The 23,879-nt window shown below is 47.7% G+C and overlaps 1 protein-coding gene across 6 annotated transcripts in view; it reads left to right on the top strand.

Moving 5' to 3' along the window:
* The window catches only part of DISP3 (dispatched RND transporter family member 3), a 92,904-nt gene extending 79,179 nt beyond the window's left edge, over nt 1-13,725 (top strand). For 5 of the 6 annotated variants that reach the window (XM_039367780.1, XM_039367778.1, XM_039367779.1 and 2 more), the window contains 3 exons: nt 1,556-1,669; nt 2,319-2,485; nt 3,811-5,995. In XM_039367780.1, coding sequence (XP_039223714.1) covers nt 1,556-1,669; nt 2,319-2,485; nt 3,811-4,173 — 644 coding nt within the window. In that variant the 3' untranslated portion in view covers nt 4,174-5,995. Of the gene's footprint in view, nt 1-1,555; nt 1,670-2,318; nt 2,486-3,810; nt 5,996-13,575 lie in introns of those variants that run through there. The other variant, XM_039367783.1, reaches the window with a different exon arrangement.
* Nucleotides 13,726-23,879: the final 10,154 nt, after the last annotated feature.

Below are 23,879 nucleotides of genomic sequence, written 5' to 3'. Positions count from 1 at the left end.
TTACTCTTGATGTCTGGAGGGCTGGACTACATGTCCCACTACTCTTGATCAGTGCTGTGGAGCAGGGGTGGGGAACTAGGGCCCTTTTATGACGGGTGGATTTCCAACTCCTGGAATTCCCCAGCCAGCACGTCCCCATCCGCAAATCCACAAGCATGGGCTGGTTGGGGAATTCTGGGCGTTGAGGTCCACCGGTCATAAAGGGGGCACAGCTCCCCACCTCTACTGTAGAGCAAGGCTCTGCCGACTTGGGGACTTCAACTCCCAGAATTCCCCAGACAGCATGATTCCCCAGCCAAAAGTCCACAAGGGTGACTGGCTGGGGAATTCTGGGAGTTGAAGTCCACCAGTCTTCAAGTCGTCAAGTCTGGAGAGTCCTGCTGTAGACAAATGATAGGTGGGAGCCATTACCCAAGCAAAGGGGGCTGAAAGATTATTTAAATCAGTGGTTCTCAACCTTTTTAATGCCACGACCCCCAACCGGTCGTAAGCCGAGGACTACTCAACCGGTCGTAAATCGAGGACTACTCAACTGGTGCAGCACCGTTTGCAGAATAGGACTTTCGGCGGGCTCGGCAGGGCAGAGACAGCCTGGACAATTCCTATTGGCTTTGGAAAGCCAATAGAATTAGACTCTATTCAAGAGAGTCTCTCCTATTGGCTTTCAAAAGCCAACAGAATAAAAGGGAGTAGCACAGCTAAGGAAAAGGGGGGGAAAATTGGCGGACTGCGTTGTTTGGCGACCCCCGTGAAATGGTCGTTCGACCCCAAATGGGGTCCCGACCCACAGGTGGAGAACCGCTGATTTAAATAATTCCGGGAATCAAGATAGCATAGGTGTCTCCCTGTTTCACCTAAAAAGGAGGGGAAATAAGCACCACGAGGCTTGGAAGAGTCCACCAGGTGTAGTCCTGGCCTTCTGTGGAATGGATTTCCTGGCCTGGCTGAGCAGGGCTTTGCTCTCTCTGCTCTTATTGTTATTGTTATAGTTATTCACCAAAGCAGGACGAGAAACCGCGGTTGGAAACTGACCAAAGAGAGAAGCAACCGGGAATTAAGGAGAAATTTCCTAACAGTGAGGACAATTAACCAGTGGAACAGCTTGCCACCAGAAATCGTGGGTGCTCCATCACTGGAGGTTTTTAAAAAGAGGCTAGACAGTCACTTGTCTGAGACGGTATAGGTTCTCCTGCTCGAACGGGGCTGGACTAGAAGACCTCCAAGGTCCCTTCCAGCTCTATTCTATTCTATCTCCTTTCGGAACTGATTGAGACAGGAACAAATGAACCACGAGGGCCCTATAAGTAGGATCCCTCTGCCCTATTCCTGTCCCCCCCCCAAACAGCTATGCGAAGTAGATAGTGAGAGATGCTCCCACCTGCACTTTGAGCTCTGCACCGCTGAGCCCCAATTTCCACCTGGTGGGATACAGATCTGCCTCTCCCAAATCCTGTGCAATTGTGTATTATTATTATTATTATTATTATTTTTCCTTCCCTTTCGCGGCGCAGAGTGATTCTCGCTCTCTCTTCTCTCCTCTCTGTCTCTGTTCCAGGCGTGCAAAGTGCCCTTTACGGCCTCATCCTTTCCCTGGCGATCTGCATTGCCGCCGTCGCCCTCTTCACCACCCACTTCCTCCTCCTCCTTCCTGTCTTGCTCACCATTTTAGGTACAAGCCCTTTGTCAAAACCTGACCCATCCCAGCCCCCTCTGTCCTGGTGCGAGCAGGAAAGAAGTCTGGCTGAATTTGTAGAAGGCCCCGATTTTGTTTTGTTTTGTTTTGTTTTCAAAAACTCACCTGGATGTCGGAGCAAACAGCCAACCCTTCCCGGGGAAGTCTTCCCCCTTTCGTTGCGTTATTTTGACGCAGGGGTCCCCAATCCCGGGATGTAACCCACTAGTATAGGCTGTGGCCCCACGAGAGGCTGGCCGGTGTGCATGCACACCCAGCACAACTCACCCGTACGCAGCTCTGCTTGCGTTGCGCGCAGCTCCACTTGCACGCGTGCAGCTCAGCTTGCGCACTGCTCATGCACTGCTCATGCTGCCCCAGTTCCCCTCTTCTCCCCCCCCCCAGCCACAAAGGTCGGGGGACCCCTGTTTTAGAGGGACTTTGGGCAAGTAAGATAGCTGCCAAGAGGTGGTGCTGAGCCCGCCTTTTCCCAGTTCCAAAAAATTCCCCAAACCGTCGCTTCTTTCACCGGTAACAAATCCGTGCCAGGCTAGGAGGGATGAAACTTTGGTTTCAGTTTCGAAACAGAGCCCTGAAACCAGGGAGAGAAGCGTGAGCTTTGATGGCTGCCGGTCTCTTTCGCCAGGCGTCGTCTGTCTGGTGGTGACCGTCATGTACTGGTCGGGCTGGGAGATTGGGGCCGTGGAAGCCGTCTCGCTCTCCATCCTGGTGGGCTCCTCGGTGGACTATTGCGTGCATCTAGTGGAGGGCTTCCTTCTGGCTGGGGAGAGCCTGCCCCCTCACCTGGCGGAGGTAAGGCTTTGCCTCGGGGCGTCTTCTTCCTCTTCCTCGCTTCTGCGTCCAGGAGAGAATCACACAAGGCACCAATCCTGGAACAGGGAGACAGAGCTATTAAGGGCGCTCAAACTCACCGCATCACCAAAAAGATGTTGAGAGTTTGGGGGGGAAAAAAATCCAGAGAAGAGCGACTAAGATGATCCAAGGCCTGGAGACCAAAACATACGAAGAACGGCTGCGGGAATTGGGTTTGGCTGGTCTAAAGAAAAGAAGAAACGGGGGTGACAGGATAGCAGTCTTCCAGTATCTCAGCAGTTGCCACAAAGAAGAGGGAGTCAAGCTATTCTCCAAAGCACCAGAGGGAAGGACGAGAAACAACAGTTGGAAACTGATCAAAGAGAGAAGCAACCTGGAATTAAGGAGAAAGTTCCTGACAGTGAGGACAATTAATTTTAAGACGAGACTGGACAGTCACTTGTCTCAAATGGTATAGGTTCTCCTGCTTGAGCAGGGGGCTGGACTAGAAGACCTCCAAAGTCCCTTCCAGAGTATTCTATTCTATTCTATTCTATTCTATTCTATTCTATTCTATTCTTCAGTTCAGTTCAGTTCAGTTCTATTCTACTCTATATACTCTCTTCTCTTCTATTCTATTCTATTCTATTCTATTCTATTTCTTTCCATATTCTATTCTATTCTATTCCATTCCATTCCATATTCTATTCCATTCCATCTCTATTCTATTCTATCCTATCCTATCCTATCCTATCCTATTCTATTCTATTCTATTCTATTCTATTCTATTCTATTCTAATTATTTCTCAAGGCCCAGCCTGGCCCTGAGCAATATTTCGGAGCCATCCAGGAAATGCCACCTTCTCAAACACTGGGTCCAAAATTCAGTTGGCCCCTTGCTTCCAGGGACTGGAGTTGAGAATCCAAGTTGGCCACTGGTTTTTAGGTGGGACCAGGAAGGCCCCCAGTTCAATGCATGCATCGGGGAGAACCCGCCAGGGAGACTTACCCTAATATAGCATGCTCCCGTTCTGTGTGTCAAAGTATACATGGGGGGGGGGGAAACCACATGCATGTACAATCTTTCAGGCACGGCTTAGATGTCTTTGTTCTCCCAGGGCAGGGGTCTTCAAATGTGGCCCTTTGATAACTTGTGGACTTCAACTCCCAGAATTCCTCCGCCAGGCACGCGAGTCATCAAAGGGCCAAGTTGCAAGACCCCTGTCCAAGGGAGGGGAAACATCCCCTGGAATGGGACAGACGGTCTTAAAGGCCTGGGGTAGGGGACGGGAAACAGAGCTGACCCCGTCCCTTGTTGCCCGCAGGACCCCAGCTCCAGCCGCCAGTGGAGGACGGTGGAGTCCGTGCGGCACGTGGGCGTGGCGGTGGTCTCTAGCGCGATCACCACCATCGTGGCCACCGTTCCCCTCTTCTTCTGCATCATCGCCCCCTTTGCCAAGTTCGGGAAGATCGTGGCCCTCAACACCGCGCTCTCCATCCTCTACACGCTGACTGTCGGCACGGCCTTGCTGAGCATCATGGGGCCGCCTTCCTTCACCCGCAGCCGGACTTCCTTCCTCAAGGCCGTGCTGGGGGTGCTGCTGGCCGGGGCGGGGGGCCTCGGCCTTTACCTGGTGCTGCTAAGAAGCGGACTGGAGATCCCCCTCCTCAGCGGGGCCGGCTTATAGTCCACCGAACTCCTCGGGCCCATTTTCCCTCTCCAAAAGAGAGAGAGAGAGAGAGAAAAAAACTCGGGTGAGATACTTGGGTGCATGTTCTCATGGGACGGGATGGGGTTCTGATCCAGCTCCACGGGCGTTGCTGGGAACGCAGCTCCCTGTCCGTGGACCACTCCCCTGTTGGCAGAATGGGACCCCTGGAACCGCTCTCCTCCTTCCGGGTCTCCTGGTGATATCAATGCTGTCAATGGGGGTCTTTCCCCACGCACACGACGGGGAGAAGACAAGGCCGAGCAGAAAGATGGGGCAGTCCAGAGATGGACCTCCAATTCTGGGATCAGCCAGAAATCCTGCCTGTGGTTTTCCAAGAATCCCTTTCAGAGGTCCAGGAGAAAACACCCTTGGATTCCCAATTTTGACTTCCCCCCTTCCTCACCTTGGTTTCCACTAGCACTTTAATTCCTACCTCCCCTTGGCTTGCTTCCAAGGTAGGGTTTTATTTGGGGGGGGAGGGAGAGAAACAATGAGGATCTGGCCAGCAACAAAAATTCCTCTCCCCCTTTGGTGGAAAGAAAATAATCAAAGGCTGCCTTCTTCATTTGCTTCTTCCCTCTCTCCCCGGTTCTGAAAAATCTTTCCCGGCCTTGCATTTTATTTTATTTAGCTTGGGTTACCCCAGCTCTTCGCATTTCCCCCGTCCCCTGTTTGGTATTTGCAAACCCCGTTTTTTTTGTGTGTGATGAGAAACAGGCCAGAGTTAAGCCCTGGGAATTCTGGGAGTTGACGTTCCCAAAGCTTAAGAAGTCCTCCGGGTCAAGGTCCCTCTCGTTCTTGAGAAGGGTGTTTGAATTGACCAGCGGATTGAAATCTCTCCCAAGTCCAGCCTTGAGTTCACCTTTAATTTCCTGCTTTTTTTTTTTTTTCTTCTGTTCCTTCCCGGAATATCATTTTTTGAGCCTCTCCATTTTTTTCCCCCTTTTTGCTTTCCTGGAAAGGCAATAAACTGCCAGTGATTTACCACCAACAGGAATCTTTGGCTGTTCCAAGGCTGCTGCTGGCTGATTTACACTGGCTTCACTCCTCCTTGCTGGATTCCGGGATTCCTGGAGCTGCTCCCTGGGCAGTTGCCAGCTTCTCTCTTAGCCAAAGGAGGATCTTGAAGGGCCCTGCTGGATCTGAGCCAGGCCCTGTCAAACCCCCTGGGTGAGAATAGCCAGACCCAGATTTAGCTGGGGGTGGGGGGAACATTTTTCTCCATGTTGGGGGTCTGGTCTTGACGAGCAGGTGTCAACCCTTGGCCATCGTTTGTCCCGGCAATTAAAGAGCACAATTTCTTCCCTTTTGCTGTCCCTATCCATTTTTTTTGTTTTCTTTTTTTGAGTTGGCTGCTCTCGCCTTCCTCGTTCCTTAGTTAACCGCTCTCAGTTGTTGAATTCGTGTGTGTGTCTTCTTTTTGAGACTGTTGGAAAAGAAAACACAGGTTTTGACATTCGGTTGTGTCTCTGTGCGTGGGTGTCTTCCTGGCCTCGTTTCTTTCTCCAGTTTCGTTCTGCTGAGGTTTCAAAGATTTCTCTTCTTCACGTTTTCTAAAGGTAGACTACTCCTGGCTGCAGAAGCTTTCTTTTGTTGTTTTCTTTACTATCATAATTACAAATGAATTTTTTTCCTTCCTCTTTGGACATTATGCCTAATATCAGCCAAACATACATATATATATATGTATGTATGCATGTATATATGCATGTATATGTATATGTATATATTAGCTCTGAGGAAGAGGGAGCTGAAAAAAATCCATACCATCTTCACAGGTAGTTCTCAACTTTTGAGATATTGGAACGTTGCTATCATATCAGTCTTAGTCTTTCTTTTCATGAAATTAGACATACCCAATTCAGCAACCGTTCTTCATATATTTTAGCCTCCAGCCCCCTAAATGTCCCACCTCTGTTTCTGTTTTACAGACAAATAATAGAGTAATAGAATAGAACAGAACAGAACAGAACAACAGAATAGAATAGAATAGAATAGAATAGAATAGAATATGGAAAGAATAGAATAGAATATGGAAAGAATAGAATAGAATATGGAAAGAATGGAATGGAATGGAATAGAATCTTTATTGAGAATAGAATAGAATAGAATAGAATAGAATAGAATGTGGAATGCAGAATAGAATAGAATATGGAAAGAACAGAACAGAATAGAATAGAATAGAATAGAATAGAATATGGAAAGAATAGAATATAGAAAGAATGGAATGGAATAGAATAGAATATGGAATGCAGAATAGAATAGAATAGAATATGGAAAGAATAGAATATGAATAGAATAGAATAGAATAGAATATGGAAAGAATAGAATAGAATATGGAAAGAATGGAATGGAATGGAATAGAATCTTTATTGAGAATAGAATAGAATAGAATGTGGAATGCAGAATAGAATAGAATATGGAAAGAATAGAATAGAATATGAAAAGAATAGAATAGAATATGGAAAGAATAGAATAGAATATGGAAAGAATAGAATAGAATATGGAAAAAATGGAATGGAATGGAATAGAATCTTTATTGAGAATAGAATAGAATAGAATATGGAAAGAATAGAATGAGAGAATTGGAAGGGACCTTGGAGGTCTTCTAGTCCAACCCCCTGCTCATTTCAGACAAATGTACTCCCTACTTCATTCTTCACAACCTGTATGAGGGCTGGTGGGAACTTTTCGGCTCCTAGCATAACTTACAGACTCTTCAGTAACACAGCTCACACTTTGAAAACCCCAGCTTAAATTGTTAGTAAACAAGCAATCTCCTCGTAGTTGGTACCGCTGTATCGTTGCACTGCGGTAAACTGCAGATGCTAAAGGAAGCAGATGGCCTGAACCCGTTCTTCCTTCTCTTTGGAGGGTGATAAATTCTGCTCCTTTGATCCTCTTCCCCTGCAATTCCTCTCCAGCGGAAGCTTAAAAATAGATTTCCACCGGCTCAGGCTAATTCTTGGCAGCAAAACCATCTTTTCAGCGGGCACTCGGAGTCCCGGATTCTCGTGCGCCCACCATCTCTTTTGAAGCTGCCTCTGTTCTCATTCTGCATGCCATGTGCCCCAGGGTAGATGGGGGCAAACAGGCTGGGTACAACTCTTCCCCCCCTCCCATCCTCCAGTCTGCTAATTGATGCTTTGCTAGGAGTTATGGCTGAGTCAAGTCGGCTGAGCGCAGGCCCAAATCTCTGTAATAAGATTCAACAAGATAAGCTACGATAATCTTTATTGTCGTTTTTTTACTGTGGGCAGGATGGCACATGTCAAAAATGAAATTTAGTTGCTCTCAAATATAAAACACCTACATGACACACACCTAAACATACTATGTACAACATATGTGTAGACCAGGGGTAGGCAACCTTGGCTCTTTTATGACTCGTGGATTTCAACTCCCAGAATTCCTGAGCCAGCCACGCTGAGGGGAAAGGGAGAGGTTTCCAAGCTGAGCCATGCTGGCTCAGGAATTCTGGGAGTTGAAGTCCACAAGTCATGAGGGGGCCATAGTTCCCTCACGCTGCCTTAGGAATTCTGGAAGTTGAAGTCCACGAGTCATAAAAGAGCCAAGGTTGCCTACCCCTGGGTAAGCCCACACCCCTACATATACGTAGCAAATAAATATTAAATACTGTCCATCTTGAGTACATAACGGAAGGAGGAAGCTTGAGAGTTCACAAGGTTAATGCTGTAGGGAATGAAACTATGGCAGAATCTGGATGTTCTGCTACGCATACCACAAAGCCCCTCCTCCCAGAAGGTAGCAAGGAAAACAGGTCGTGGAGAGGATGCGTGGTGTCCCAGATAATCTTGCAGACCCTGCTCAAGCAACGCTTCTGTGCTCTGTCCTGGATGGGAGAGAGGGAACTGTCAATGATCTTTTCTGCTGTCCTCACCACTCTCTGCACCTGCGCCTTCCTGTCTGAAGCAGGGATGCTTCCAAACCAGACTGATGCTTACAAGTCAAAGGTCCCACCCGATGCATTAGACATAAATAGCTCAACTTCATTTGTTCTCTGATGCCCGAGTGTGAAAACACCACTTACTCTCTTCCCTCCCTCGGTGCCAGCGGGGTTGAACATCCCCAATTTTATTGTGTAAAATGGTTTTGAAGTTGAAACTCAAATACTTTGGCCACCTAATGAGAAGGAAGGACTCACTGGAGAAGGGCCTAATGCTGGGAAAGATGGAGGGCAATAGAAGAAGGGGGCAACAGAGAATGAGGTGGCTGGATGGAGTCACTGAAGCAGTAGGCGTGAACCTAAATGGACTCCAGAAGATGGTAGAGGACAGGAAGACCTGGAGGAACGTTGTCCATGGGGTCGCGATGGGTCGGACACGACTTCGCAATTAACAACAACAACAAAAGTGTTTTTTTGCTGGTGCTGCTTATTTGCAGCCAAGGAAGGAGGTATTGTGTGTTTTCACAGCTCTCCCTGGCTTTGGCCAAAGGGGGGGAATGAAGCAAGGAAGTTGGGGATGGTTTTTTACAAGAACCCCCTCCTCGTACCTATGTCCCTTTTGCAACCTCTTAAAGGTGAAACGTGACCTGCCCACTGAAAGAGGACTGTATTATTCTGAAGGCAGATTTGGGGTGGTTTGCCAGCTAAGGAAGATGGGCAACGTAGTGATCAGCTAATGCTTGGCTATGTGGGGGTCTAGGTGGGCTCCTAGTCCTCATGACTTTGGGGCCCCTTGGCATTTTTGTTTCCTGATCTCCCGAAGGCCATAGTTATTAAGGGAAAACTCTTATCTCTTCCTGCCTTGTTTGGGAATTCGTCAAAATTGTTGCTGTTTGGAAAGCCGGAGGGAAACCGAGGGTCATTCCAGCCAGGTTGCCATTGGTGAAACCTTCAGGCTCAGAGGCAGGGTATCTTGAAATATTGTCTGTGGTTGGGCAAGCCACAAGCAATATTTAGAAGTTTCCTGCCCCTATCTAATTCTGGAAAGTCATAGTTTCATCCTGGCATTTGGCTGAACATTGCGGTCCGTGCTCAAGTTCCTTCCTTTCCCAGCTTGTATGTGAGATTAACGTTACATACAAGAAGACCAGCACAAGCCCTCTTCAACCCCTTGCATAGTAACTAACGGATGAACGTGTCCATCCTGTGGCCATTTTTCTTCCCATCGATCTAGTCAAAAGAATCTGGCTTCCCACATTGACTTCGGTCCCGAGTCATTTTTTTTTTCAGTGCCGTTGTTAACTAAAATGCTAAATGAACCATTGTTAAGTCAAGGACTAGCCGTGATCACCTCAACCACCATCCCATGTGAAGTTACTGGATCAAAGTCGTACCTGCTGCTCCTCTCTGCTGGATAAGAGAAGACCTAGCAGGGGAGGATTCACACAACCGCCAGAGGCCTAACCAAGATGGATGACAATCCAATATCAGTCCAAGGTGCAGATGCAGCCAACCAGGCTAGCCCGGGTACTTTTCCAGCCAGATCTCCTTGGGCTCCAATAAAGGAGCTCTGTTGACTTCTTGGCGCTCTCTGAGCTTGGGGGCTTGGCGGGCTCGGACACCACAGACCCCACATTCCCCACCCCACCAACGAGGACCCTTAGCCAGGCACCCCATGGGGAGGGGATCCTCTTGGAAGAGAACTCCAAGCTTTGGTGATAGAGCAGGTGCTGGTGGAGACAGCAATCCATCAATAGCATCTACAGGGGAATAGGGATGGCCCTAAGAGGCAGGAAGAAGAGAAGAGGAATTCACGTGTGTGTGTGTGTGTGTGTGTGTGTGTGTGTGTGTGTGTCTTTCTGTGTCACTTTCTCTGTGTTACTTTTTGTGTGTGTGTGTCACTTTGTCACTTTCTGTCACTGTATGCGTGCGTGCGTGGCTTTCTCGCTTTCTCTGCGTGTCGCTTTCTCTGTGTTGCTTTCTCTGTCGCTTTCTCCGTGTGTGTGTGTCACTTTCTCTTTTTAGTTTTCTCTGTCGCTTTCTCTGTGTGTGTCTCTTTCTCTATGTCGCTTTCTCTCTGTGTGTCGCCTTCTCTGTGTGTTGCTTTCTCTGTTGCTTTCTCTCTCTCCCTCTGTGTGTGTGTGTGTGTCTTTTTTTAACTTTCTGTCACTTTCTCTGTGTGTGTTGCTTTCTCTGTGTTGCTGTGTGTGTGTGTGTGTGTGTGTGTGGCTTTCTCTTTCTCTCTCTGTGTGTGTGTGTGTGTTTTCAATTGCTGCTCCCCCCCAAGGTTTCAAGTCCAGAACGGAACCCAATTTGCCCCCTTTTGCAGGCACTAATTTCGTCCAGCCACTTCCTCTTTCCTTTCTACTTTGAAAACTGAAAAAGACCCAGAAACAGCCACACAGACACCTGAGAGCCTATTTGGACGTTTCTCTCCAGGCCTATGAGGGGAGACACTTCATCCCCATGAAAAACAAAAGATGGTTGGGGCGGAATTCAGTTGGGTCTAGGTAGGACATCTCGCCATGGACAACTCAACAGCCAACTCGCCGTGGGAGAATTCATCACTAATTACACTAATATCAAAGAAATGGTGGAACAGAATCATTAAAGAAAGAATAGCCAAGGAAACGCGAATGACAAACATTAAAATAATTTTTTTTTAAATTATTTCAAACCATTGAATCGTCGCAGAGGACGTTGGCCGCAACCCGTGGTCCCACTGTGCATTCACTTTGGCCCGAGGGCCTGAGTTCTAATCAAGAGCCGGGAGTGACTCCAGCCTCTTTTCCACCTGTCTGGTCCCGATCGGATTGGGTTTCCAAGCCGGCAACTATTAGTGAAGCTTCCCAGCAAATCCCCTCGGAAAAATAAGCCGTCCCCTTTAATAACAACCCCAGTGCCGGGAAATCTCTCTCTCTCTCTTTTTTTTTTTTTGCATGGCTGTTCTCTCCTCAAAGTAGCCACTTCTCCATCATTTACCAGGCTCCCTCCCACCCATTAAGCAAATGTACTTTAAATTGATTTCAAATTAGCAGATTAATGGTTCTCTCTATCTCCCCGGCTGTCAGTTCAGCAGTGAAAATACTCTCCAGAAGTTGGGTCTAGTTTGAATCAGGGGGACCCAAAAGGGACGTTAAAAGGTTTTCTCTCTCGCCACCCAACCCCTATTTTTTGATCACGCTCTGCGAGGGCCTATTGAGGAAAAAAAAAACCTGCTGACTTTTCCTATGGGGGCCGAATAAAAGAAGGGGGATGCGAAACTCTGCAAGAATTTGCTGCATCAACATTTTTTCCCCCTTAAATGGGCGCCCTGCCTCCCCCCCCCACTTCGCCCCGCTTTTCTATTAACTCTCCCAGTAAATGCGCTTCAATACGATCAAATTGATTGGGTGTTGTTAAATAACTTGGCAATTTATAGCACCATTAAAAAAAGCTCGCCCCCCCTCCCACCGCTGGCTATTTGCTTGGACTGTTGTACAATGCTCCCCCATCTCCATAAAAAGCCAAATCCCCCCATCCCTCTCTATCTGGGCAGTTCACATTTTGCAGAGGGCCCAGCTGCTCCCTACGAAGTAAAGCTGCAAGACCAATTTCCGTGGGTGGAGATAAGCGGTGGAGGAAGGAAGATGTCAGCAAAAGGACTCCATCTGAATTGTTGAAGATGTGATGAACCAAACACGGCCTATTCAAGAGAGTTTGCCCAGGCAGAGAATAACTGGGATTCTGTCATTACTTGAACTGGTTATCTTCTCTCCAAGGCAATAAGAGTATAAAAGCATTGAATCTCAGAAGTTGGACGAGGGCCCTTATTGCATATGGAGATTATCAATCCTCCCGATCCTGGTGTCCCAAAGGTTTTATACCTAGGCAGGAAAAACCAAAGGTACAAAGTACAGATTAGATGAAAACTGGCTCAAAAACGCTGTGAGAGGGACCTCGGAGTCCTAGTGGACGATCACTTAAGTATGAGCTGGCCGTGTGCGGCAGTAGCCAAAAAAGCTAAGACAATTTCTGAAGGCAAGCCATTCCACTGTCCTCACTGTTAGGGAGTTAATTCCAGGTTTGCTTCTCTCCTTGATTAGTTTCAATAGAATAGAATAGAATAGAATAGAATAGAATAGAATAGAATAGAATAGAATAGAATAGAATAGAATAGAAGAGAGAATAGAGTAGAGTAGAATATAGAATAGAATAGAATACTGTATAGAAGAGAGAATAGAGTAGAGTAGAATATAGAATAGAATAGAATAGAATTATGGGATAGAAGAATAGAATGGAATGGAGAATAGAATAGAATAGAATTATGGGATAGAAGAATAGAATGGAATGGAATGGAGAAGAGAATAGGATAGGATAGGATAGAACCTTGGAGGTCTTCTAATCTAGCCCCCTGCTCAAACAGGAGAACTTATACCATCTCAGACAAGCGACTGTCCAGCTTCTTCTTAAAAACCTCCAGTGATGGAGCGCCCACGATTTCTGGTGGGAAGCTGTTCCACTGGTTAATTGTCCTCACTGTTAGGAAGTTTCTCCTTAATTCCAGGTTGCTTCTCTCTTTGATCAGTCTCCAACTATTGTTTCTCGTCCTTCCCTCTGGTGCTTTGGAGAATAATTTGACCCCCTCTTTTTTGAGGCAGCCCCTGAGATACTGGAACACTGCTATCATGTCTCCCCTATTTCTTCTTTTCTTTAGACTAGCTAAACCCATTGTTTCTTTTTCTTGCATTCTGGTGCTTAGGAAAATAAGTTGACTTCTTCTTCTTTGTGGCACTAAGAGCTCAGCGAGTCTTATTTTTTCCCCAGGGCAATTTCTTGGCTTCCAAGGCATTTTTTGCTATTCTGACACACACACACACACACACACACACAGAGCCCCAGAATGGATTTTTAATAGCATTTACAGGACTTAACCGCAGTTCATTTAGAGACCGTTCAAAGTTACAACGGCACTGGAAAAAAAAACGACCATTTTTCACGCAGCCTCCCCAAAATTCAGGCACTTGGCAACTAACTCGTACTTATGACGGTTGCAGTGTCCTGGGCTCATGGGATCCTCTTTCGCGACCGTCTGACGAGCAGCGTCAATGGGGGAAGTCCCGCTTAATAACCACGTTACTCACTTAGCTCTGCCGGGATTCCGATTGATTGTTTTTTCCAAAAGGCAACTGGACTTTCTTCTTCAGTTCTGACTGTGGCAAGAAAAGGGATAAAACCGGGCAAAATTCACCTAGCAACGGCCTCTTAGTAACCCAGTAAATCTGGTTTCCTCCATTGACTTTGCTTGTCAAAAGGAGATTGTGTGACCCCGGGAGCCTGCAGCTACGCTCGATTGTTTATCAAGGACGACCTGTATTTTAGCTCATCTTTTTGTCTCATTGAATTCCCCCAGCCTGCCTCCCTCCCGCTGTATCCTGACCGGTTTCTTTGAACCTCAAGTTGGTCAATTGTGTTTTAATTTGCTTTTTCAGCACGCTGTGATTCAGGAAAAGCTAATAACCAGAGCCTTTGCAGGCAGCTCCGAGCAGCAGCAGAACCACCTGGCGTGTCTTTTTCCGTTACCTGGGAAAGAACATCTGGGCAGGCTGGATGATGCCCACCCTTTGAACTGGGAGTGTTAAGCGGGCTGACAAATTCGCCTCCTGAGTAATGGGAGCCTTCGGTGCTTGTACACATTTGTGCTGAGCCAACGCAAATTTATTCCGCATTACTGGATGTCAGAAAGGTTGCCAGGGGCTGCCTTTGATTTACGGCTCAAGCCTGCAATTGTTCCCGTTCTTGCGTTCTTTGCAAGAAGGCCGGGCTCCAGCTTGTAAGTGTGGGGGGTTGTGCTCAAAGTCTGCAGTGGGAGGGCCTTGCTCGGAATTAAAATAAAAATAAAAATAAAAGGGACGAGTGCGGAATCTGCACCAAACTTTGAAACTCGTAATGCAGGCCGTCCTCAACTTAGCAAATTATCCGTTGCTCAGCCAGACAGTCGTTCAGTTGGGTTTTGCTCCATTTTACCACCTTCCAGCAGTTGTGGAGTTAGTAACCCAGCAAATCTGGTTTCCCCCGTTGACTTTGCTTGTCAAAAGGGGATCGTGTGACCCCGAGAGCCTGCAGCTTCGGATACTATGGAGAAGAGTTTCCAGTGTAGGCTGGAAATGAGACCCAAGATGGAAAGAACTGGGCTGGGACGGGGTGGGGAATGGGGCAGTGGTGGGATTCAAATATGTGAACAACCAGATCACGTGAAGTGTTCCTACTACTTTACAAGGCCTTGGTAAGGCCACACTTGGAATACGGCATCCAGTTTATAATAATAATAAAGTTGGAAGGGACCTTGGAGGTCATCTAGTCCAACCCCCTGCTCAGGCAGGAAACCCTACACCATTTCGGACAAATGGCTGTCCAGTCTCTTCTTAAAAACTTCCAGTGTTGGAGCATTCACCGCTTCTGGAGGCAGGTGGTTCCACTGGTTAATTGTCCTCACTGTTAGGAAGTTTCTCCTTAGTTCTAGGTTGCTTCTCTCCTTGGTTAGTTTCCAACCGTTGCTTCTTGTCCTGCCTTCAGGTGCTTTGGAGAAGCGCTTGACTCCCTCTTCTTTGGGGCAGCCCCTGAGATATTGGAACACTGCTGTCATGTCACCCGTTCCGTTCTGTGCGTTGGTAAGGCATTGAGACGAGGCAGGAGTAACAACAGTTGCTTCTTTATTTAATCTCCAACAGAACAACACAAAATGGCGCGGATCCCTTTTATACCCCCTTTCAGGGAGCAGCATCAACCAATCGATGCAACGTATCTTTCCCGCCTTGCGCATGCGCAATAGGCTGGAGACAGCCTGTCTGGTCCGGGCACCCACGTGGTCTGCCCGGGTCTCTCTGCAGCTTCTTGCGCCTGCTGTGTCAATCACAGCCCAGGACATAACATCACCCCTGGTTCTTCTTTTCACTAGACTAGACCAGTGGTTCTCAACCTTTTTAATGCCGCGACCCCCAACCGGTCGTAAGTCGAGGACTACTCAACCGGTCGTAAGTCGAGGACTACTCAACTGGTGCAGCACCGTTTGCAGAACGGGACTTTTGGCGGGCTCAGCAGGGCAGAGACAGCCTGGACAATTCCTATTGGCTTTTGAAAGCCAATTGAATCGGACTCTATTCAAGAGTGTCTATTCTATTGGCTTTCGAAAGCCAATAGAATAAAAGGGAGGAGCGCAGCTAAGGAAAAGGGGGGGGAAATGGCGGACTGCGTTGTTTGGCGACCCCCGTGAAATGGTTGTTCGACCCCAAATGGGGTCCCGACCCACAGGTTGAGAACCACTGTGCTAGACATACCCAATTCCTGCAACCGTTCTCCAAACATTACGATCCCCAGCCGCCTAATCTGGAGAAGCTCCGCCTTCCTTAGGCCCAGGAGAATCTCATTTGTCCAGATCCGGTCAAAGATATTTAATAGGATGGTGATGTCGTTTGCTTTTCCAATTTGGATTCAGGGAGCTGGTTGGGAGGCTGCTGAGTTGACTCTCCAGATGCTCCACGGAGAAGAATCGCCAGCCTCACATTGTTCTTCCCTTCGACTTTCGCGCCCGTCCCGTAATATTCAATTAGCGCCACGTCTGCCTGCAGAGCAGCCCTCTTGACGTCGCCTCGGCCCCGTTGCGTTCGCAGTCAATAAGCAGCTTTGAATTGCCCATTAAATTCAGATTTGATATCGGAGGAATTGAGACAGGGAGAAGGAGGCGAGGCGACGCTGTGTTCTCTCTGGGGCCCTGCGGCAGGAACATGTATGGGCACGCACACACGATGCTTCTTTTATAGCTCCCGGGCTCCAGAAAGCCCTGGGTACGACTCGCTCCTTTGGGGCAATTTAAATTGCAGATGACATTTTCAATTAGCTTTCTCTGCCTGCCTAGCTGGGAGAGTTGGAACTGAATAATGGACGCCGAGTGGCCTCATTCTGCTTCGAAGGCTCTTCAATCAGAAGCCCCCAACCCTTGGGGCACCAGGGACCGATTCCGTGGAGAGAGGTTTTTCCGCAGACCGGAGGGTGTGTGGTTTTTGTGTGCTGCCTGCATCCCGCGGATGGGGCTTTGCTTGTTTGTGTGGACCAGTTGCTGGCATGCCACAATCCGATGCCGGTCCACGGGCCGGGGATTGGGGACCCCTGCCTTAAATGGAGGGGCTGAGGCCGAACTCATTGCAGTTCCTCTGGGAGGGCACCAGAGACACGCTGGCCGTTTCCAGCTTGGTCTGATGATCATCAAACCCCTGAGATGGAAACAGAGGGGCCCATCCTTACAATTTCCTCCCGGGAGCCTGTCCCGGAATTTAATTCACACGTCAAGAGTCCTCTTTGCTTGTCCCTACCCCACCATCACCATCAGGGGCATCGGAGAGAAAGAGAAAGCAAGCCTGCCGGCAAGTGACTGGTCCTCATGGTTCCCCCAGTCATCTAAGCTGTTCTTTTTTTTGCTGGGCACCACACACAGAAGTTCAGCTTAAGGGGGAAGAAAACCTGGTATTGGGGTGGGCTGTTTTGAGGCAGGGAAAGATAGCTCTGCCTGGCAGAGAACCCGCTCCTCCCCAGCATCCTCCCCCCCCCAGTTCTTCTTCTTCTTCCTGCAGTCCCATCTCTCACCAGTTCATTACTGTTTAATTTAATCACTGCCTGTCACTGAGGCACCATTTATCCTGCTGGTCGCTGGAGAGGTTTACCTATTTATTTTAGATTTCAAGCGAACAGCTCCTGGCAAGGGCAGGAGGCGTTTTTTTTTTTCCTGCTATAATTTGTTTTGCTAATCCTGACAGGTGGAAAATGAAACCCATCTCCCCCTCCCCAGTGCCCCACTAGCTCACCCACCCACCCACCCACCCCCTCTTTCTTGCATGTTAATCTATTTCCTCCTTGGGACACCCCCCCCCCCTTGGTGGCCTATCCATCATCCTCCATGCCAGAAATCAATCCTTACCCTCCTTCCATTCCCGCAGCCAGAAGTGTCAGCCTGCGCCTTTTTATCCAAGCGTAGAAGCTGCATTTTAGCATTTTGGACCAATCCCCCCCCCTCCATGGGGGTGGGTGGGAGAGATTTTCAACCCCAAACAAGGTAGTGCTCAGTTATCTACAGAGTTCTACGTTGGTCCTCTTTGCCCCGAAACGTGTCAACGTTTGAACAAGGCTCCAGGCCCCTTGCCGGTTTTGGGTGGTAAATAATAAAACTGCTCTGATTTTTTTTCAGGCGAGGTAACGTGGAAGGAAGGGAAAAGTCGGGGAGCGAGTGGGAGGTTAAGGGTCTGGCAGCCCTCGTCAGCCTTTCGAAGCAGACCAGACAGAAAACGGCCACCAGCTGAGCTAATTCTACTGTGTTGTAAAGGCTGCGTTAACAGAATCTTGCAATCTCAATTTTGCAATCAAGAAACCAGGAAGGGTCTATGGAAATTCTCCATCTTTCAGGTCAGGGTTGTCCCAAAGGTGCTTCCCCTCCCCCCCCTGTTAAGATTCATTTCCCCTCTTTTTTTTTTGACCTGGCATCTAGGGTCCCCCCCCCTCTTTGCTGACCTACAGGGTTGAACACACCCATAAATCAAATGTGGTGTTTAAGGGCAAGGAACAACAGCCTGTCCTTGGAGCTGTTGGGTCAAGTTGCCGAATCAAACTTAGTTTAGTCCCCATCTGGAAAAGGCCGGTCTCTTTTTCTGGGCCACAGCCCAATTCCTTCCCCCCCCCCCTTGCTTTGCCCAGCTTCTAATGATCTTGGCTGGCTGGCTTTGCCGTGCCAGATAAAAATGTTTGGCCCCATAAACCTTCCTTGTCTGCTCGTAAACCCTGGCAAGGTAATTAATCAGCAAGACATTAAACCTTTTTTGTAAACGGTGAACGCTCCTCGGCGAGCACCACTTGAAATTAATACCTTTCTCATATCCCAGGAATTGGCCTTTCTCCTCCCCCCCCCCACCCGCCGCCTCCTGTATTCTCCCCAAATGGAATTATGGAGTTTTAAAAAGGACAGGAATTTTCGCTGATGAGCCCAAGTCATTATTCATTCATGAACGGTTGCAAAAAAGAAAAAAACAACGGAGAAAGAGAAAAATCTTTCCAATTAATTAGCGAGACTAAAAAAAATCTCTCTTTCCTGTTAAACCAGCTTAAGCGGGGGAATATATATATTGCAGCTTACGGTCACACGAGGAGGGGAAAAAGGGTGGTGATATTGGTACAAGCAAGGAAAGCTTTATTCTTATTCTTATTCTTCAGAGGTTTTAGCCTCTAGCCCCTTACTCACCTTGACTGTTCTTCTCCGCCCTCTTTCCAGAATTTCTGTGTCTTTTTTATAATAGGGTGACCAAAACTGAATGCGGTAGCTCAAGTCTGGCCTTACCAAGGCTTTATAAAATGATACTAAAACGTCACGTGATCTTGATGCAATCCCTCTGTTAGCGGCACCGCCAGTGCAACTGTCAACGCTGCTAACATCGGATGTTTTTGCATTGACAACAGAGGGAAATGTAGCCATCTTTTACCTTTTGCTTTTAGATTTTGATGATGCTGGCAGGGGGGATGTGAACGAGAGTCCAGCTAGACATAACAACACTAAACCTAGCGTGAGAATCAAGGTTCTTGAGCCCAAAGCTGATAAAGAATTGGGGGAGCTGGAGAACTGGAGAGGAGGCCCACATGTCAAGCTAATTGGGGAATGTGATTTATGACCGTTAATTGGAGGAGGGAATTGTGCTTTGATACTATGGGCTCAGGGAAGGGGAATTCAGTTTTTGGCTTCAATTATGCAGTGCCGATGTTATGCTACTCAAAATAAAGATTCTTTAAGGTAAACAATGCCTCGAAGTTCTTTTGAAGAGTTTCATCTGTCGGAACCATGACAGCAACCTTGAATTTGCCTCTGGCTGGCTGGCTGGGATGAACAGCTTGTTAAGGAAATTAATCGGCCGCTTGTCTAACTGGGGAAGCCTCTTTTAACGAACACGGTAGCAGGGGACGATGGTTTTTCAGACTCCTTTTTCTTCTTCGTGCCACGGAGTCTGAGAATAGCAGCATGCCTTCATTAGCAGGAGCTTGGCTTCATTTTCATTTTGATTTGGTTTTGTGTTTTATTTTTATTTATTTATTTTTTAAATAAAACCTTGCAAGCAAAATCATCTCTCATCCGGGCTTCTTCGCCAGCAAATACAAAAAAGTTCATAGTTCGGGGCATAATTATCTCATCATCTCAGCCATTTTTTTTCTTCCCCTTCAGGGCAATTAAGGAGCAGCTCATTAAATTTAGCGGTTACTGAGCTTTCCGAAACAAGACCGGGATGCATATTTATAAAGCTTTTTCTTCTCAAAAATGCCACCCGCTTTACCTAATGAAGCCTAATGAATCTGACAATTCCAATGCGTTAAGCGGCCAATTGCTCAGAAAGAAAGCAGGGGTGATTAAAGACCGATACCGTTTTGGTTTTTTTTTTTTAAGGAAACGGGAAGTCGGTGGACCTGGGAACTCCCTGCTACAAGATCTGGCAAAGGTCACCATCTTCAAAAACAACAACAACCCAGCATTGGAACTCCCTGCCACAAGATCTGGCAAAGGTCACCATCTTCAAAAACAACAACAACCCAGCATGAGGGAAAAAGAGTAGATTGATCTCTTTATCTCTCTGCAACTTTCGAAGGTTCAAAGTACGATCAATGCTACCATATTAAATTTAAATATTTGAAGTAGGAAAAAGGGAAGCAAAGCATTGTCTTTGCAGAGAGAGGAACGGGGGGTTCTCGACTAATATGGGGCGCCCTATTAAACGCCCCTTCCTTGTTGTCATTCTGAACACACCCTCTTTTAAAAGCCACGCCCATTTCCCCGCCCACACACCTGGCTATCAAAGCATTTCTCTAATCCCTCCAGAGTCAAAACCGGTCAGGATGGAGCTTTGGACACACCTAAAAAAACAGGCAGAGCATCAATGTGGTGGCCTCCATTTTGACTTTTTTGACCCTTGCCCTGTCCATACCCCTCTGAGTTATTGAATTCCTTTGTAAACATCCCAGGAAGCTGAAAGCAACGTGGAGATTAAACTCCCAAACCTTTAAAACTCTTTTGATTTCTCCAACGATTGCCTTTCCTATCCTTTTTCCCTTTTTCTTTGACGGGACTGTAAACAGCAGGCAGGCCATCGTTTAAAATCTAATTACTCTGAAACTTCAGTGCAATTAAGAGAGGGAAGGGCCGGGGTGCCCCCAGCTCCACCACAGCCGTTTTTTCTTCTCCGGAGGCGTTTGCTAATTTCCTAATTATTTCCTTTTTATCTCCCAGCATTATGGATTTTCCGAGGAGTAACATTAAAATCAGCAGGGAAGGAATGCAGGCGGCTTCTGCTTTTTCCAACCATGCTTGGCTCTGCTTCTTTGCTTTGTCCTCAGTTGCATTCCTGGGCTGCGCGTTCAGAACGCCGGGCAACCGATGAAACGGAAAGCAGAAAAAGATAATGTCGCATCAAGATCATCTCAAGGAGCAGAGAGCCAGACTGACAAACACAAAAAAAGGCTTCCTGGGAACCTGGGTGCTTTCCCGTGGTAGCGCAGTGGTTGGAATGTAGTATTGCAGTTTGCCAACTCTGCCCACAGTCTGGAGTTCGATCCCGACTGGCTCAAGGTCAACTCAGCCTTCTGTCTTTCCGAGGTCGGTAAAGTGAGGACCCAGATTGTCGGGGGGCAATGGGATGACTCTTTAAACCCCTCAGAGAGGTCTGTAAAGCACTGTGAAGCGGTATATAAGTCTAAGTGCTGTTGCTCTTGCTGTAGCTGATCGGATGTTGCATTAAGAGCCGTGGAGGCACAGTGGTTAGAATATATTGTTGCAAGCTGATTCTGCCCACTGCCATCAGTTCGATCCTGACCGGCTCAAGATTGACTCAATCTTCCATCCTTCCAAGGCCGGTAAAATGAGGACCCAGATTGTCAGGGAGCAACAGGCCAACTCTGTAAACCCCTCAGAGAGGGCTGTAAAGCCCTGTGAAGCGGTATATAAGTCTAAGGGCTATTGCTATTGCTGTAGTTGATTGGGCTGAAAAGCACAACGTATATAAATGCTATTGCTCTTGCCTTGCCCATCATCTTCCTGCAGCCACATCCTGGAGGCAGCTGAAGCTTCTATACAGTCTTCAAGGGCAGCCATTGCAGTCATCCAGATAAAAGGTGGGACGGCTCTCTCAATCCCAGTCCCAAGGCTTTCCTGGCCACAGCCGCCACCTGCTCCATCGCCAGGAGCAATGAGTGACACACAATTCCCCAAATGACACATCTTGGAAGGGTGGTGAGGCCTTCAAGATGAGAAATCCCCAGCTTGTCAACCTTCAGATCCAGATATCCCCAGTGGTGGGATTCAGCCAGTTCCCACCAGTTCAGCAGAACCGGTAGCTAATTTTTTTGTTGCCCTGGCCCAGAATGAAATTTCCGGAAGCGGCATCCACACAGAGAACCGGTTGTTCGCCTGTTTGAATCCCACCACTGGACACTCCACTCCTGCTGAACCCCCAAACTGGCTCCCTGTTTCCCAGGCCACGCCTGGGGTGGGGGCTCTGCAGCTTCGTTGCTTCGCTGAGCGCCTACTTTGCCTGGACCGAATTCCTCCTTTTCTCGCTTCTTCCTTCCTTGCAGAGCGCGGGAAAGTCTGAAGCCGCGTCAGCAGCCAATTTCCACCCCCAGAGGGTGCCCACCTAATTGAAAATGCCATCTGTAATCTAAATGTCAGCGCTGAGATGGTTATTAAAGCCCCACTCGATCGCCGTGCCTCATTTCGCGGTTTCAAAACAAGACAGGCGAGGGCCGCTAATGAAGCGTGGAAGCTGAGCTGCGACGCAGTGAATCACGCCTTCCCGCCTGCCGGGGATCTCCTCGTTTCTGACTCTGCCCTCATCCTCCCAGCTTGATGCTGCCCATTGGAGCTTCAGAAGGCATGAAGGAACACCTCTGAACATGTGCAGAGTGCTCCCTCCTCTTCCACCTGCTCCCAAAGGGCCATCCCTGTCGCCTTTGAGGCCGAAGGCTATTTTGCAGCGATCAGAAGAGTTCTTGAGATCTGCAGAACCACGGCTCCCACCCCCAGCTTCCATTTTTGGGTCTTCTCACAGAACATCATCAGAGTTGGAAAGGGACCTTGGAGGTCATCTAGTCCAACCCCCTGCTCAGGCAGGAAACCCTATACCATTTCGGACAAATGGCTGTCCAGTCTCTTCTTAAAAACTTTCAGTGTTGGAGCATTCACCGCTTCTGGAGGCAGGTTGTTCCACTGGTTAATTGTTCTCACTGTCAGGAAGTTCCTCCTTAGTTCCAGGTTGCTTCTCTCCTTGATTAGTTTCCATTAGTTGCTTCTTGTCCTGCCTTCAGGTGCTTTGGAGAAGAGCTTGACTCCCTCTTCTTTGGGGCAGCCCCTGAGATACTGGAACGCTGCTATCATGTCCCCCCCTCGTCCTTCTCACTAGACTAGACATACCTAAATCCTGTAATTGTTCTTTATATGTTTTGGCCTCCAGTCCCCTACGCATCCTTGTTGCTCTTCTCTGCCCTCTTTCCAGAATCTCAACATCTCATATCGTGGTGACCATGTTTAAGTGGCTTGTCCACTAGGATTCCCTTTAGCAGTTACTGCCTTTGAGCCACTGTCAATTACTCTCCTCAAAGTAATTCCCCCCCCCCTCATATTGGAAAAGGTGGTCATTGATCAGGGAGTCCCGGCTTTGCTTCCCAGGATAATTTCATCGGCAACACACACACACATATAAACCCTGCCAGGACAACTACGCCATGGGAAACAGCTGCAATAGATTGGATTATTTCATTTGCTAGCGATGGAAGGAACACAATTTAATTCCCCGAACAAGGCCAGGAGAGAAAAATCACTTTTTCTTAACCATTTTCCCCATTCTTTGAAGTCATTTTTTGTTCGTTGCCAGGAGAAAAACGTGGCAGATAACGGGGAATTGAAGCCACTGCCTCCGTTCTTCCATCAGCGAGGAAAGTGACAATTCTGGGGAAAAAAAAAACCTTTCTTTTTTTAATTCATTCCTCAAATCCTTCCATTCCTTGAGGTTATTGATTTCTAGCCTGGGGGACATAATGCTTAAATAATAATAATAAAAAAATGGGTTGTGAGCAGGCAGGGAGATAGAATGTTTTTTTTAAAAGCAAAGAAAGGAACGGTGGTGCTCTGCTCCACCATTTCTTTATTGAAAAATAAAAGCCAAAGAATGCATTATTTGTCGTTTTTAAACATTAACAGAATAACAGAGTTGGAAGGGACCTTGGAGGTCATCTAGTCCAGCCCCCTGCTCAAGCAGAAAACCCAAAAACATTTCAGACAAATGGCTGTCCAATCTCTTCTTAAAAACCTCCAGTGTTGGAGCATTCACCGCTTCTGGAGGCAGGTTGTTCCACTGGTTAATTGTTCTAAGAGCCAGGAAATTTCTCCTTAGTTCTAGGTTGCTTCTCTCCTTGATTAGTTTTCATCAATTGCTTCTTGTCCTGCCTTCAGGTGCTTTGGAGAATAGCTTGACTCCCTCTTCTTTGGGGCAGCCCCTGAGATATTGGAATGCTGCTATCATGTCCCCCCTTGTCCTTCTCTTCGTTAAACTAGACATTCCCAATTCCCGCAACCATTCTTCATATATTTCAGCCTCCAGTCCCCTGATCATCTTTGTTGCTCTTCTCTGCCCTCTTTCTAGAGCAGTGGTTCTCAACCTGTGGGTCGGGACCCCCATTTCACGGGGGTCGCCAAACAAGGCTGTCTGCCATTTTCCCCCCCTTT

Source organism: Crotalus tigris, unplaced genomic scaffold (genome assembly GCF_016545835.1).
Source record: "Crotalus tigris isolate CLP2741 ecotype Arizona unplaced genomic scaffold, ASM1654583v1 scf7180000020588.15403103151:6194809, whole genome shotgun sequence".
NCBI lineage: Eukaryota > Metazoa > Chordata > Lepidosauria > Squamata > Viperidae > Crotalus > Crotalus tigris.
Note: the sequence above shows the minus strand (reverse complement) of the source record. Positions and strands in the feature narration are given on the sequence as shown.